At 46.4% G+C, this 12,759-nt stretch overlaps 1 protein-coding gene across 8 annotated transcripts in view; it reads right to left on the bottom strand.

The window, feature by feature from the left end:
- Positions 1 to 656: 656 nt before the first annotated feature.
- Positions 657 to 12,759, bottom strand: part of PRMT2 (protein arginine methyltransferase 2) — a 42,784-nt gene continuing 30,681 nt past the window's right edge. For 3 of the 8 annotated variants that reach the window (XM_033856309.2, XM_073804633.1, XM_073804630.1), the window contains 4 exons: positions 5,653 to 5,828; positions 4,272 to 4,401; positions 3,317 to 3,453; positions 657 to 1,240 (listed from right to left, as the gene is read on the bottom strand). In XM_033856309.2, the coding sequence (XP_033712200.1) occupies positions 946 to 1,240; positions 3,317 to 3,453; positions 4,272 to 4,401; positions 5,653 to 5,828 (738 nt within the window). In that variant the 3' untranslated portion in view covers positions 657 to 945. The other 5 variants (XR_004526489.2, XM_033856310.2, XM_019922946.3 and 2 more) reach the window with 4 other exon arrangements.

The raw sequence follows: 12,759 nt of genomic DNA, 5'->3' as shown, positions 1-12,759 counted from the left end.
CACCAGCAGATTCAGTGTCTGGTGAGGCCCCCTTCCTGGTTCAGTCTTCCTGCTGTGTCCTCACATGGAGGAAGGGGACCAGGGTGCTCTCTGGGGCCTCTTTTATAAGGACACTAATCCCATCCTTGGGGCTCCACCTTCATGACCTCATTACCTCCCAAAGGCCCCATCTCCTAACACCACCATATTAGGGATTAGTTTTCAACACATAAATTTTGAGAGGTCACAAACCTTCAGTCTACAGCAAATTCAGTGTACAAGCCCATTCACACAATGTTTGAAACCAGGCTCAAGTCTTCTCTGGTCATAGAAGCCAGGTATCAGCCTTGGGGGTGGTTCTGAGTGGGAGGGGCACTTGGGGCCTCCAGCGTGTTGGAGGGTCTGGGCCTGAACACTGGTTACACGTGTGCCCACTTAGTGAAACTCCATCCATCTGTATACTCATGACTTACGCGGTTTGGTGTATATAATTTATATTTCAATAAAAAGTTAACTAAAAATCAAAACCACACACACCAAAAAATGCAGACATGTACCTACTGGCATGAAAGTTTCTTCATAATATTAGATGAGAAAGGTTACAGAGCAATGCACACAGTATGATCCGTGCTTTTGCAAAATAATGTATGTGCACAGAACCAGGATATACACCAACATTCATTTATTAAAAAATATTTATTGAGCATGTACTATGTGCCGACACATAATTTATCTGGAAGACGTCTCTACAAGTGGACTACCCCATGCAGAGCCCCATCGCATGCATCGCACCTCAGGCTCCCACGAGGCTCTGTGTGACCCCACATCCCGCGAGCTGAGTGGGTGAGCCGAGGGCGGGAAGGACACACACACACGACGCACGAACAGCCACCTTCACAGGAGCACAGGGTTGACGAGAGTGTCCTACGAGCTTAGAACTAGACCTGGCTGAGGGACACTGGGCCATCAACTACCCACAGGTGGACACCTGGAAACACAGCCCAGTTCTAAGGATAGGCAGGACAGTGACAATGGCGAGTGTGGACCCCGAGGAGCATGGGCGCGTCTGGGGAGGGCCCGCGGCCCCGCGCCCTCGGGTAAGGGTGTTACCACCCCATCCTGGTGCAAGTCCGCAACTTCCACAGGACACGCGTTCCCGTCCAGGGCTGACGCCACTGAGTCGCGTCTGTCCCTCCACAACGCTGCATCCCGCACAGAGCTGCACCTGTCATCTCCAGATGGGAAAGACTTTCTCTCCAACCTGAGAAAGACAAAAAGGAAACAAACCAATCAGATGATAAATCATTTCAGTTTGATTAACACACAGTATTTCCTAATAATAATTTAATAGTGGACAAGAGTCTGGTATTCAGGTGCAGACTTTCAACAACAAACATTTAAACTTTTTTAACGTAAATCAGCATAAAGCAAAGCGCAAAACAGGTACTACAAAATAAAGGGAAACCATTTGATTATTTTCTTCCCTCTCCTGCATTAACCCTAAGTCTGAAGAGGAGGATTTCCCGTGGGCTCTGTGAGCCGTGAGCCCTAAGGCCCCGCCTGGCCACATGCTCACTTCAGCCCTCTAACTGCTGCCACGGCCAGAACACGACTCCACCGCACGTCCACATTGCCCACGGCAAGGCATGCGGGGGGAGCGAGGCTGCACCATGGCCCGGCCCTCGGCCCCAGCTCTGGCCACGGGGTCCGCCGGGTGGGATTAGGCATCTGCCACTGCAACCGCCACAGACCCACCAGCTGCCCGGACTGGCACCATAGCCCGTGACTCCACAGCTAAATATCTTACTTTCTGTGACCCGGGGTCTTGTCTAGAAGTGACGGACCAGCTCAGAGTGACAGACATGTGCCGTCTCCACACGGGGTTTCTCTGCAACACCACTGAGCCTGTGACCACGTCTCCCGCGAGGACGGACACGGGCTCGTCCATCATGAACAGCACCTGCTTCCAGTGGGTGGTGCTGCAAGACAGGGGCGTGGTGTCACCCCTCAGGGAGCCCATCGGGACTGCCATGCCCCCACCCTGTGATCAGACGGCTTCATGGGACCCGCGTGGACCCACAACCCGGGGGGCCTCCTGGACGCTGCACGGACTCCCTGGTGCCAAGGAGGCCGGGCCTCAGGGGCACGTGGCCAGACCCAGGTCCCCAGGGGCCGCCTGTCCCCAGCCCCTCGTGGGGTCAACCCAGCCTCCACGAGCTGGCACGGCAGTGCCCACCCAAAGCCACCTTCTCTGAACTGCTGACGCCCACGGTTCTAGTTTCTGCAGTTAAAGTGAGATACACGCTGCTGAACTCGTGTCCAAAAAAAGTCATAATTCCTGTGAAGGTTCAGCTGAGTGTGAGCAAACAAGTGCAGCATTGGGGGGAGCAGTGACACCCCGGATTCTGTAAGTCCTGTGACTCTCACACCCAAGCGCCTGAAAGGACCCAGGTCACACCCCGCAGTGAGGTTCTGCTGTGTCTCCCCTTCGTGTCACATCCTCCCTGACGCTGGGCCACCCCCTCAGCCACCGTGATGGGGGTCTCCCTCCCTGGCCCACGCCCTGCCCCCCATCCCGTCCCCATGCCACCTGTGTATGGATGACCCCACGCAGACGCTCAGGTGGGAAACGCCGGGCACACACAGTTCGTGGGGGCCCCTGAGGCCCCTCTCCTGCGGGCCCTGGAAGGAGGCTCTGGCCAGGCAGCTCGCTCTCCTGCTCGACTTCCACAAAGGACGCTGAGGACCCCTGGGCCCCAAGACCGCGGGGTGTCTGACTCAGGCGTCTGCGCCCCTCCCTGGGCCTTGCTCACTTCTGCCGATCACACGGTGCAGGGGAGCATTGGGGCCGTCCCTGAAAGGGGCAGCGGAAGTCCCCGAATGAAGGTGGCGCCCCCCCGAGGGGCCACTGTGTCCGGCAGCACGACAGACAAGGTGCGCTTCCCCACGCACAGGAGCAAGCGTGCAGCCTCGAAACCTTACTGCTCAGAAGATGCATCTCGGGAAACATCTGCCTTCCCCAGAAGTCGGAGTAAAAGCCCCTGGAACCCTGTGGGCTGTTTCTGTGTCAGATGGTGAAGAGCTGCAGCAGCGTTTGGGGCCACGGAGAGAAGGTGGAGCCTGACCATCCAGGGTGTCGGGGACCCCTGACCCCGGCCCCGAGGAAGCCCGATGCCAGGGGGGGCAACCCGGACTCACCGCCAGCCCTCCCGCCCCTGGGCCAGGGCTCAACCGCGTCTGGAGAGATTTGGGCCCACTCCCGATATTACTAGATCTTGAAACTCGTGGCTCTGCCAGGCTTTGTGTGCTGCCCCAGGACAAGGAGGGGCACACTCACGGGTGCAGCGGGCCCGTGCTCAGCACCAGCTGTGGCTCATCCTCCTCTAGGTTCTGGAACCGGACACTGAACCAGGCTGTGAATCCGTGGAGGGTGCCTGCCTTCTTGATGTCAAAGTGCAGCTCACCTTTCATCATCTGTGTTCAAGCAAATGAGTCAGAAAAGGGCGCTGGGGACCGGGAAGCAGCTCCCACCTCCATGGGGCTCCGTCCCGGATCCCACAGCACTGCCCCAGGCAGCCACGCCGTCTATTGCAGTAGTTATGCCACAAATCTGTAACTTGCTAGTTTAGCTGAACACATCAAAAACCATATCTCCTCCTAGGGAAAGTAAATGTTAAAACCTGCATCCTGAACTCAAAGGCTGCAGATAATCAGAAAAGGTTTTGAGCAATTTGGGTCTCATCTGCCTAATTTTCTGTCCCCAAATTCAGGTGGAATACTTCCTTTTCTCAATTCTTTGTACAAATATAAAGCTCCAGACTGAGTCTCTACAATCCCCAAACTAACTAAAGCCTCAAAAGTTCAGTTTGCACGTGGTTTTGCCCATCTAAGCTCCAGAAGGGGCTTCCTCCACCTCAGAGCAGCCCTTATAATGGGGTCGTCCAGAGCCCACACACGCCACCTCGTGGCCACAGAGGGTAAGTAAAAGAATTTTAAGAATTTTCTCATCAATGGGAGTTAAAAAAACTTAGAAAAAAAATTTAATTCAAATTCCATGATGAAACATATAATTTATTTGAATCTGAAGATGCTGAGAATATTACACATAAAAGTAACTGAAGTTACTAAAAGTAAAAGTAACTGAAGACGTTAAAGAGGTTAACTATAAAGAAAATAACCTAAAAATACAAAAAACAAAATCAGAATAGGAAAAAAAAAAGACTGTGGGAAAATCAATAGCAACAAGTTTAACTTGTTTATTTGAACAGGAAGGAAGGGTCACCTCTTCTCACCTCGAGGTCGGCGATCTGCACGGTTCTCATGTCCAGCTGTAATATGGTGCATGGCTCAGAGAGACAGTCTTCTGGTTTCAAAATGTGGTTATACTTGGGCTTCGAAAAAAACTCCTTAATTGCTAAAGATCTGGGGAAAAGTCAAAGTAATTTTGCTCAATATCATTTACCCACCTCTCAGGCTATCACGCCTCCTCTGCGTCAGCAGGAATTCTAACTCACCGGGCGAGAGGCGGGGCTGAGACGGCTAGCCCTCCGGGGACCCTCAATGTCCTACTCACGGGGTCTCAGCACACACCCAGAGAACACGGAATCCACGGGAAATTAAATGTTAACGAATGGTGTGAGAGGAGAACAGACATCTCCTCCAAGGGGCCAACCAGTGTCCCGGATAACGTGCGGCCTCAGCACGTTATCCCCCCACCCTCCAGTTCACGGTGCGCCTTTTCCGGACACCACAGACCGTGTTCAGACCTTCCTCCATCTTTCCTTGTCGCTTTCATTACGGAGCGTTAATTCGGGCAGCATGAGAAACCACACCCCACCCCCACCCCCTGCTCTTTTCAAACCTTCCCAGCCCTTCCCACACATTAGTCCTACATGAACCACGGAACGATTCTGTTGGAGACCCTTCCTCTCCATCCCCTTTGGGATTTGGGTTGAGAGTACATTGACTACGGAAGATTCCATACCTTTATGTTGATACATTTTCTTTTTTTGAGTTTTTTAACAAAAAACAAAAAGGCCCAGAGGCCCCCATCTTGCTGCCAACTCCCCAGCTGGACACTTAGCAGGTGTCCAGGCTCATTGAACAGAAGCTTCTTTCTGCCTCTGACAAAGGGGCCCTTCCCTAATTCCAGGGCTGCTGCTGGGTCTCTCCTGCCCACGTCCCACGGCACCTCGGAGGGGACGCAGCCGACACGTGTCACTATCCTTCTCAGAGGAGGCGATGTGACAACCATGAAGGCCTTGAGAGAAGACTGTTTTATGTTAAAACCTGAAGCTCTACCACAAGCCTGACGTATGTTACACACGAGGAAATGAACTTTTGTGGAGCACCGCTTTCTTTGCCAAATGCCAGCGATGCCTTCACTAACACATTTTCTGACTCCTGTTAAAAAGTTACGGCTCTTAGTGGGAACATCCATTTGTTTTAACAGCCCACGCATTTATAAACATGACTTTATTTTTCCCATTATATTTGGGGTCTTATAAATGGGACACTTCAATTTCCCATCACATTTGTTGGTTTAAAGACCTGTAAGGCAACGTGCAAACTTCTTAGTCACGTGAGCAAACTGAGCTCAGCACGGTGAAAGCTCTGAGACCTGCAGCCCGCCCCGCATGCTCCCGCAGCCCGGGAGCGCCCGCTGACACTCACTTGAGGGCACTGAGGTCGAACTCGTAGGCGTTGTCCCAGAAGAGCACCTTGCTGCGGTAGTCCCTGTCGGCGCTGCAGGGCACCAGGTGCAGCGCGGCCGTGGTCGGCCAGATGACCCCGTCCTCCTTCAGCCACGCGTCCCGGGCATAGAGGATGGACTCGATCATGAACTCAAACTGCAGGGAGGGAGACGCACAGGAGACACCGTGTCTGTGCAGCCCCCTCGCTGCTCAGATTCTGGGGTCTTCACGTCTGTCACCTCCAGAGGCACAGAACGGGCTGAGCTGCCCAGCCCAGGGGAGGGCTTCTCTTGCGCCCACACGGCAGTGGTCACCGAGTCCAGTCACAGCCTGGGTTTAAGCCCCATCGAGCCGCGTGGAGCTCGGAACTGGGCGTGGCTAATGGGCGGGAAATCAGCCTCTCGCCCACCCCACTCACTCAGCAGTCAGCTGTCCCCACGTTCCTAAAGCCCTCAAGTGTTTCAGGGTGTTAACTCTCCAACAATATCAACCTGGTCTGGGGTATCCTCAGGATTCTCACCACCCTTTAAGTTGGCTGAAGTCACTTCTTAAAAACGTGGAACACCGGGGGCGGAGTCAAGATGGCGTACTAGGAGGACTCGGAATTTGCGTCTCCACACAACTAGGGCACCTACCAGGCACCGGTGGGGACCCATGGACACCTAAGGGGACGGGAGGAACCCTCAACGACCAGCAGGAAGTGGGGGGAGTGAGGGGGAAGGAGAAGCAGAGGTGGGACAGGATTGGCTCCCCTAAGGGGCGCCTGGGGGAGGGGAAGGGATCCCACACCCGAAAGGGGAAATTGGGGGACCGTTGGGAGGGCAAAGGATCAAAAGGGAGCGTGGCCAGGTCTCCCCTGCCCACTCGGGCCCCCAGAAGCCCAGCCTGATCCTCTGCCCTCCCAGCCTCCCTCCTGCTGTGCAGAGCCCAAGCCACACCCCTACATTCGAAGACCCCCTCTGAGACCTGCCCCAATGCGCTGGGTCTAAACCCCACCCACACACCCCCACTCAGGGCCCTACCTCCAAACTCCTTAGCTCCACACTCCAGACGCCCTCCATTCCACGTGCTGCCTCTCCCCTTCCACCCTAAGCAGAGGCCCCACCCCACGCTCAAACGTCACCCCCCACCCACCTAGGTCCCGCCCCACCCTAAACCCCGCCCCTGCCTATTCCACCTTCACCAGAACTCCGCCCTCATAGCCAAGGCTTTTTTTTTTTCTTTTTTCTTTTTCTTTTGTCCTCTTTTAGATTGGGGTTCCATTTTACCTTGTTGATTCACTGTCATTGATTCTTTTAGATTTTTGTTTTTCCTAATAAACCTTTTATTTTTCTAATTTTATTTTATTCTTTATACTTAGTTAGTGATCTCTCCTCCTGGCTTGTTGCTCCCCCCCCACTTTTTTTTTCTTTTTTCTGCTGTGGTTTTATTTTACCTTGTTGCAGTTGTTTCAATTATAGTTTTATTTTTCCTAATATATTTTTTATCTTTCTAATTTTATTTTGTTTTTCATTCTTTGATATTGTACTGCTCCTTTTTTTCTTTATTTCTTCCTTTTTTTTTTTTTTTTTTGAATGTGCCATGAAGCTTGCAGGATCCTGGTTCCCAGGCTGGAGGTCAGGCCCGAGCTCCCGTGGTGGGAGCTTGGAGTCCAAACCACTGGACTAACAGAGAACCTCAGACCCCAGGGAATATCAATTGGAGCCAGGCCTCCAGGAGGTCTTCGTCTCAGCACCAAGACCCAGCTCTATCCAACTGCCTGCCAACTCCACTGCTGGACATCTCAGGCCAAACAACCAGTAAGACAGGAATACAGCACCACCCATCAAAAAATATATATATAACGACAAAAAAATATGTTACAGACAAAGGAGCAAGGTAAAAACCTACAAGACCAAATAAATGAAGACGAAATACGCAACCTACCGGACAAAGAATTCAGAGTAATGATAGTAAAGATGATCCAAAATCTCAGAAACAGAATGGAGAAAATACAAGAAACATTTAACAAGGATCTAGAAGAATTAAAGAGCAAACAAACAGTGATGAATAACACAACTACTCAAATTAAAAATACCCTAGAAGGAATTAATAACAGAATAACTGAGGCAGAAGAACGGATAAGTGACCTGGAAGATAAAAGGGTGGAAATAACCTCCAGGGAGCAGAATAAAGAAAAAAGAATGAAAAGAATTGAGGACAGTCTCAGAGACCTCTGGGACAACATTAAATGCACCAACATTTGAATTATAGGGGTCCCAGAAGAAGAAGAGAAAAAGAAAGGGTCTGAGAAAATATTTGAAGAGATTATAGTCAAAAACTTCGCTAACATGGGAAAGGAAATAGTCAATCAAGTCCAGGAAGCGCAGAGAGTACCATACAGGATAAACCCAAAGAGAAACATGCCGAGACACAAACTAATCAAACTATCAAAAATTAAATACAAAGAAAAAAATATTAAAAGCATCAAGGGAACAGCAACAAAGAACATACAAGGGAATCCCCATAAGGTTAACAGATGATTTTTCAGCAGAAACTCTGCAAGCCAGAAGGGAGTGGCAGGACATACTTAAAGTGATGAAAGGGAAAAACCTACAACCAAGGTTACTCTACCCAGCAAGGATCTCATTCAGATTCAATGGAGAAATTAAAACCTTTACAGATAAGCAAAAGTTAAGAGAATTCAGCACCACCAAACCAGCTTTACAACAAATGCTAAAGGAACTACTCCAGACAGGAGACACAAGAGGAGGAAAAAACCTACAAAAACAAACCCAAAACAATTAAGAAAATGGTAATAGGAACATACATATCGATAATTACCTTACACGTGAATGGATTAAATGCTCCAATCAAAAGACATAGACTGGCTGAATGGATACAAAACAAGACCCATAGGTATGCTGTCTACAGAGACCCACTTCAGACCTAGAGACACATACAGACTGAAAGTAAGGGGATGGAAAAAGATATTCCATGCAAATGGAAGCCAAAAGAAAGCTGGAGTAGCAATTCTCATATCAGACAAAATAGACTTTAAAATAAGGACTATTAAAAGAGACAAAGAAGGACACTACATAATGATCAAGGGATCGATCCAAGAAGAAGATATAACAATTGTAAATATTTATGCACCCAACATAGGAGCACCTCAATACATAAGGCAAATACTAACAGCCATAAAAGGGGAAATCGACAGTAACACATTCATAGTAGGGGACTTTAACACCCCACTTTCACCCATGGACAGATCATCCAAAATGAAAATAAATAAGGAAACACAAGCTTTAAATGATACATTAAACAAGATGGACTTAATTGATATTTATAGGACATTCCATCCAAAAACAACAGAATACACATTTTTCTCAAGTGCTCATGGAACATTCTCCAGGATAGATCATATCTTAGGTCACAAATCAAGCCTTGGTAAATTTAAGAAAATTGAAATTGTATCAAGTATCTTTTCTGACCACAACGCCATGAGACTAGATATCAATTACAGGAAAAGATCTGTAAAAAATACAAACACATGGAGGCTAAACAATACACTACTTAATAATGAAGAGATAACTGAAGAAATCAAAGAGGAAATCAAAAAATACCTAGAAACAAATGACAATGGAGACACAACGACCCAAAACCTGTGGGATGCAGCAAAAGCAGTTCTAAGGGGGAAGTTTATAGCAATACAAGCCCACCTTAAGAAGCAGGAAACATCTCGAATAAACAACCTAACCTTGCACCTCAAGCAATTAGAGAAAGAAGAACAAAAAAACCCCAAAGCTAGCAGAAGGAAAGAAATCATAAAAATCAGATCAGAAATAAATGAAAAAGAAATGAAGGAAACAATAGCAAAGATCAATAAAACTAAAAGCTGGTTCTTTGAGAAGATAAACAAAATAGATAAACCACTAGCCAGACTCATCAAGAAAAAAAGGGAGAAGACTCAAATCAATAGAATTAGAAATGAAAAAGGAGAGGTAACAACTGACACTGCAGAGATAAAAGAGATCATGAGAGATTACTACAAGCAACTCTATGCCAATAAAATGGACAATCTGGAAGAAATGGACAAATTCTTAGAAATGCACAACCTGCCAAGACTGAATCAGGAAGAAATAGAAAATATGAACAGACCAATCACAAGCACTGAAATTGAAACTGTGATTAAAAATCTTCCAACAAACAAAAGCCCAGGACCAGATGGCTTCACAGGCGAATTCTATCAAACATTTAGAGAAGAGCTAACATCTATCCTTCTCAAACTCTTCCAAAATATAGCAGAGGGAGGACCACTCCCTAACTCCTTCTACGAGGCCACCATCACCTTGATACCAAAACCAGACAAGGATGTCACAAAGAAAGAAAACTACAGGCCAATATCACTGATGAACATAGATGCAAAAATCCTCAACAAAATACTAGCAAACAGAATCCAACAGCACATTAAAAGGATCATACACCATGATCAAGTGGGGTTTATTCCAGGAATGCAAGGATTCTTCAATATACGCAAATCTATCAATGTGATAAACCATATTAACAAATTGAAGGAGAAAAACCATATGATCATCTCAATAGATGCAGAGAAAGCTTTTGACAAAATTCAACACCCATTTATGATAAAAACCCTGCAGAAAGTAGGCATAGAGGGAACTTTCCTCAACATAATAAAGGCCATATATGACAAGCCCACAGCAAACATCATCCTCAATGGTGAAAAACTGAAAGCATTTCCACTAAGATCAGGAACAAGACAAGGTTGCCCACTCTCACCACTATTATTCAACATTGTTTTGGAAGTTTTAGCCACAGCAATCAGAGAAGAAAAGGAAATAAAAGGAATCCAAATTGGAAAAGAAGAAGTAAAGCTGTCACTGTTTGCAGATGACATGATCCTATACATAGAGAACCCTAAAGATGCTACCAGAAAACTACTAGAGCTAATCAATGAATTTGGTAAAGTGGCAGGATACAAAATTAATGCACAGAAATCTCTGGCATTCCTATATACTAATGATGAAAAATCTGAAAGTGAAATCAAGAAAACACTCCCATTTACCATTGCAACAAAAAGAATAAAATATCTAGGAATAAACCTACCTAAGGAGACAAAAGACCTGTATGCAGAAAACTATAAGACACTGATGAAAGAAATTAAAGATGATATAAATAGATGGAGAGATATACCATGTTCTTGGATTGGAAGAATCAACATTGTGAAAATGACTCTACTACCCAAAGCAATCTATAGATTCAATGCAATCCCTATCAAACTACCACTGGCATTTTTCACAGAACTAGAACAAAAAATTTCACAATTTGTATGGAAACACAAAAGACCCCGAATAGCCAAAGCAATCTTGAGAACGAAAGAAGGAACTGGAGGAATCAGGCTCCCTGACTTCAGACTATACTACAAAGCTACAGTCATCAAGACGGTATGGTACTGGCACAAAACCAGAAAGATAGATCAATGGAACAGGATAGAAAGCCCAGAGATAAACCCATGCACATATGGACACCTTATCTTTGATAAAGGTGGCAGTAATGTACAATGGAGAAAGGACAGCCTCTTCAATAAGTGGTGCTGGGAAAACTGGACAGGTACATGTAAAAGTATGAGATTAGATCACTCCCTAACACCATACACAAAAATAAGCTCAAAATGGATTAAAGACCTAAATGTAAGGCCAGAAACTATCAAACTCTTAGAGGAAAACATAGGCAGAACACTCTATGACATAAATCAAAGCAAGATCCTTTCTGACCCACCTCCTAGAGTAATGGAAATAAAAACAAAAATAAACAAATGGGACCTAATGAAACTTCAAAGCTTTTGCACAGCAAAGGAAACCATAAACAAGACCAAAAGACAACCCTCAGAATGGGAGAAAATATTTGCAAATGAAGCAACCGACAAAGGATTAATCTCCAAAATTTACAAGCAGCTCATGCAGCTCAATAACAAGAAAACAAACAACCCAATCCAAAAATGGGCAGAAGACCTAAAGAGACATTTCTCCAAAGAAGATATACAGACTGCCAACAAACACATGAAAGAATGCTCAACATCATTAATCATTAGACAAATGCAAATCAAAACTACAATGAGATATCATCTCACACCAGTCAGAATGGCCATCATCAAAAAATCTAGAAACAATAAATGCTGGAGAGGGTGTGGAGAAAAGGGAACACTCTTGCACTGCTGGTGGGAATGTGAATTGGTTCAGCCACTATGGAGAACAGTATGGAGGTTCCTTAAAAAACTACAAATAGAACTACCATATGACCCAGCAACCCCACTACTGGGCATATACCCTGAGAAAACCAAAATTCAAAAAGAGTCATGTACCAAAATGTTCATTGCAGCTCTATGTACAATAGCCCGGAGATGGAAACAACCTAAGTGCCCGTCATCGGATGAATGGATAAAGAAGATGTGGCACATATATACAATGGAATATTACTCAGCCATAAAAAGAAACGAAATTGAGCTATTTGTAATGAGGTGGATAGACCTAGAGTCTGTCATACAGAGTGAAGTAAGTCAGAAAGAAAAAGACAAATACCGTATGCTAACACATATATATGGAATTTAAGAAAAAAATGTCATGAAGAACCTAGGGGTAAAGCAGGAATAAAGACGCAGACCTCTTAGAGAACGGACTTGAGGTTATGGGGAGGGGGAAGGGTGAGCTGTGACAGGGCAAGAGAGAGTCATGGGCATATACACAGTAACAAACGCAGTAAGGTAGATAGCTAGTGGGAAGCAGCCGCATGGCACAGGGATATTGGCTCGGTGCTTTGTGACAGCCTGGAGGGGTGGGATGGGGAGGGTGGGAGGGAGGGAGACGCAACAGGGAAGACATATGGGAACATATGTTTATGTATGACTGATTCACTTTGTTATAAAGCAGAAACTAACACACCATTGTAAAGCAATTATACCCCAATAAAGATGTTTAAAAAAAAAAAAAAGAAAGAAAAAAAAAAAAGAATATATATATATCTATCATTGAATCACTTTGCTGTATAACAGAAATTAGCATAACATTGTAAATCCACTATACTTCAATAA

This window comes from Tursiops truncatus, chromosome 4 (assembly GCF_011762595.2).
Source record: "Tursiops truncatus isolate mTurTru1 chromosome 4, mTurTru1.mat.Y, whole genome shotgun sequence".
In the NCBI taxonomy this organism is placed as follows: Eukaryota; Metazoa; Chordata; class Mammalia; order Artiodactyla; family Delphinidae; genus Tursiops; species Tursiops truncatus.
Note: the sequence above shows the minus strand (reverse complement) of the source record. Positions and strands in the feature narration are given on the sequence as shown.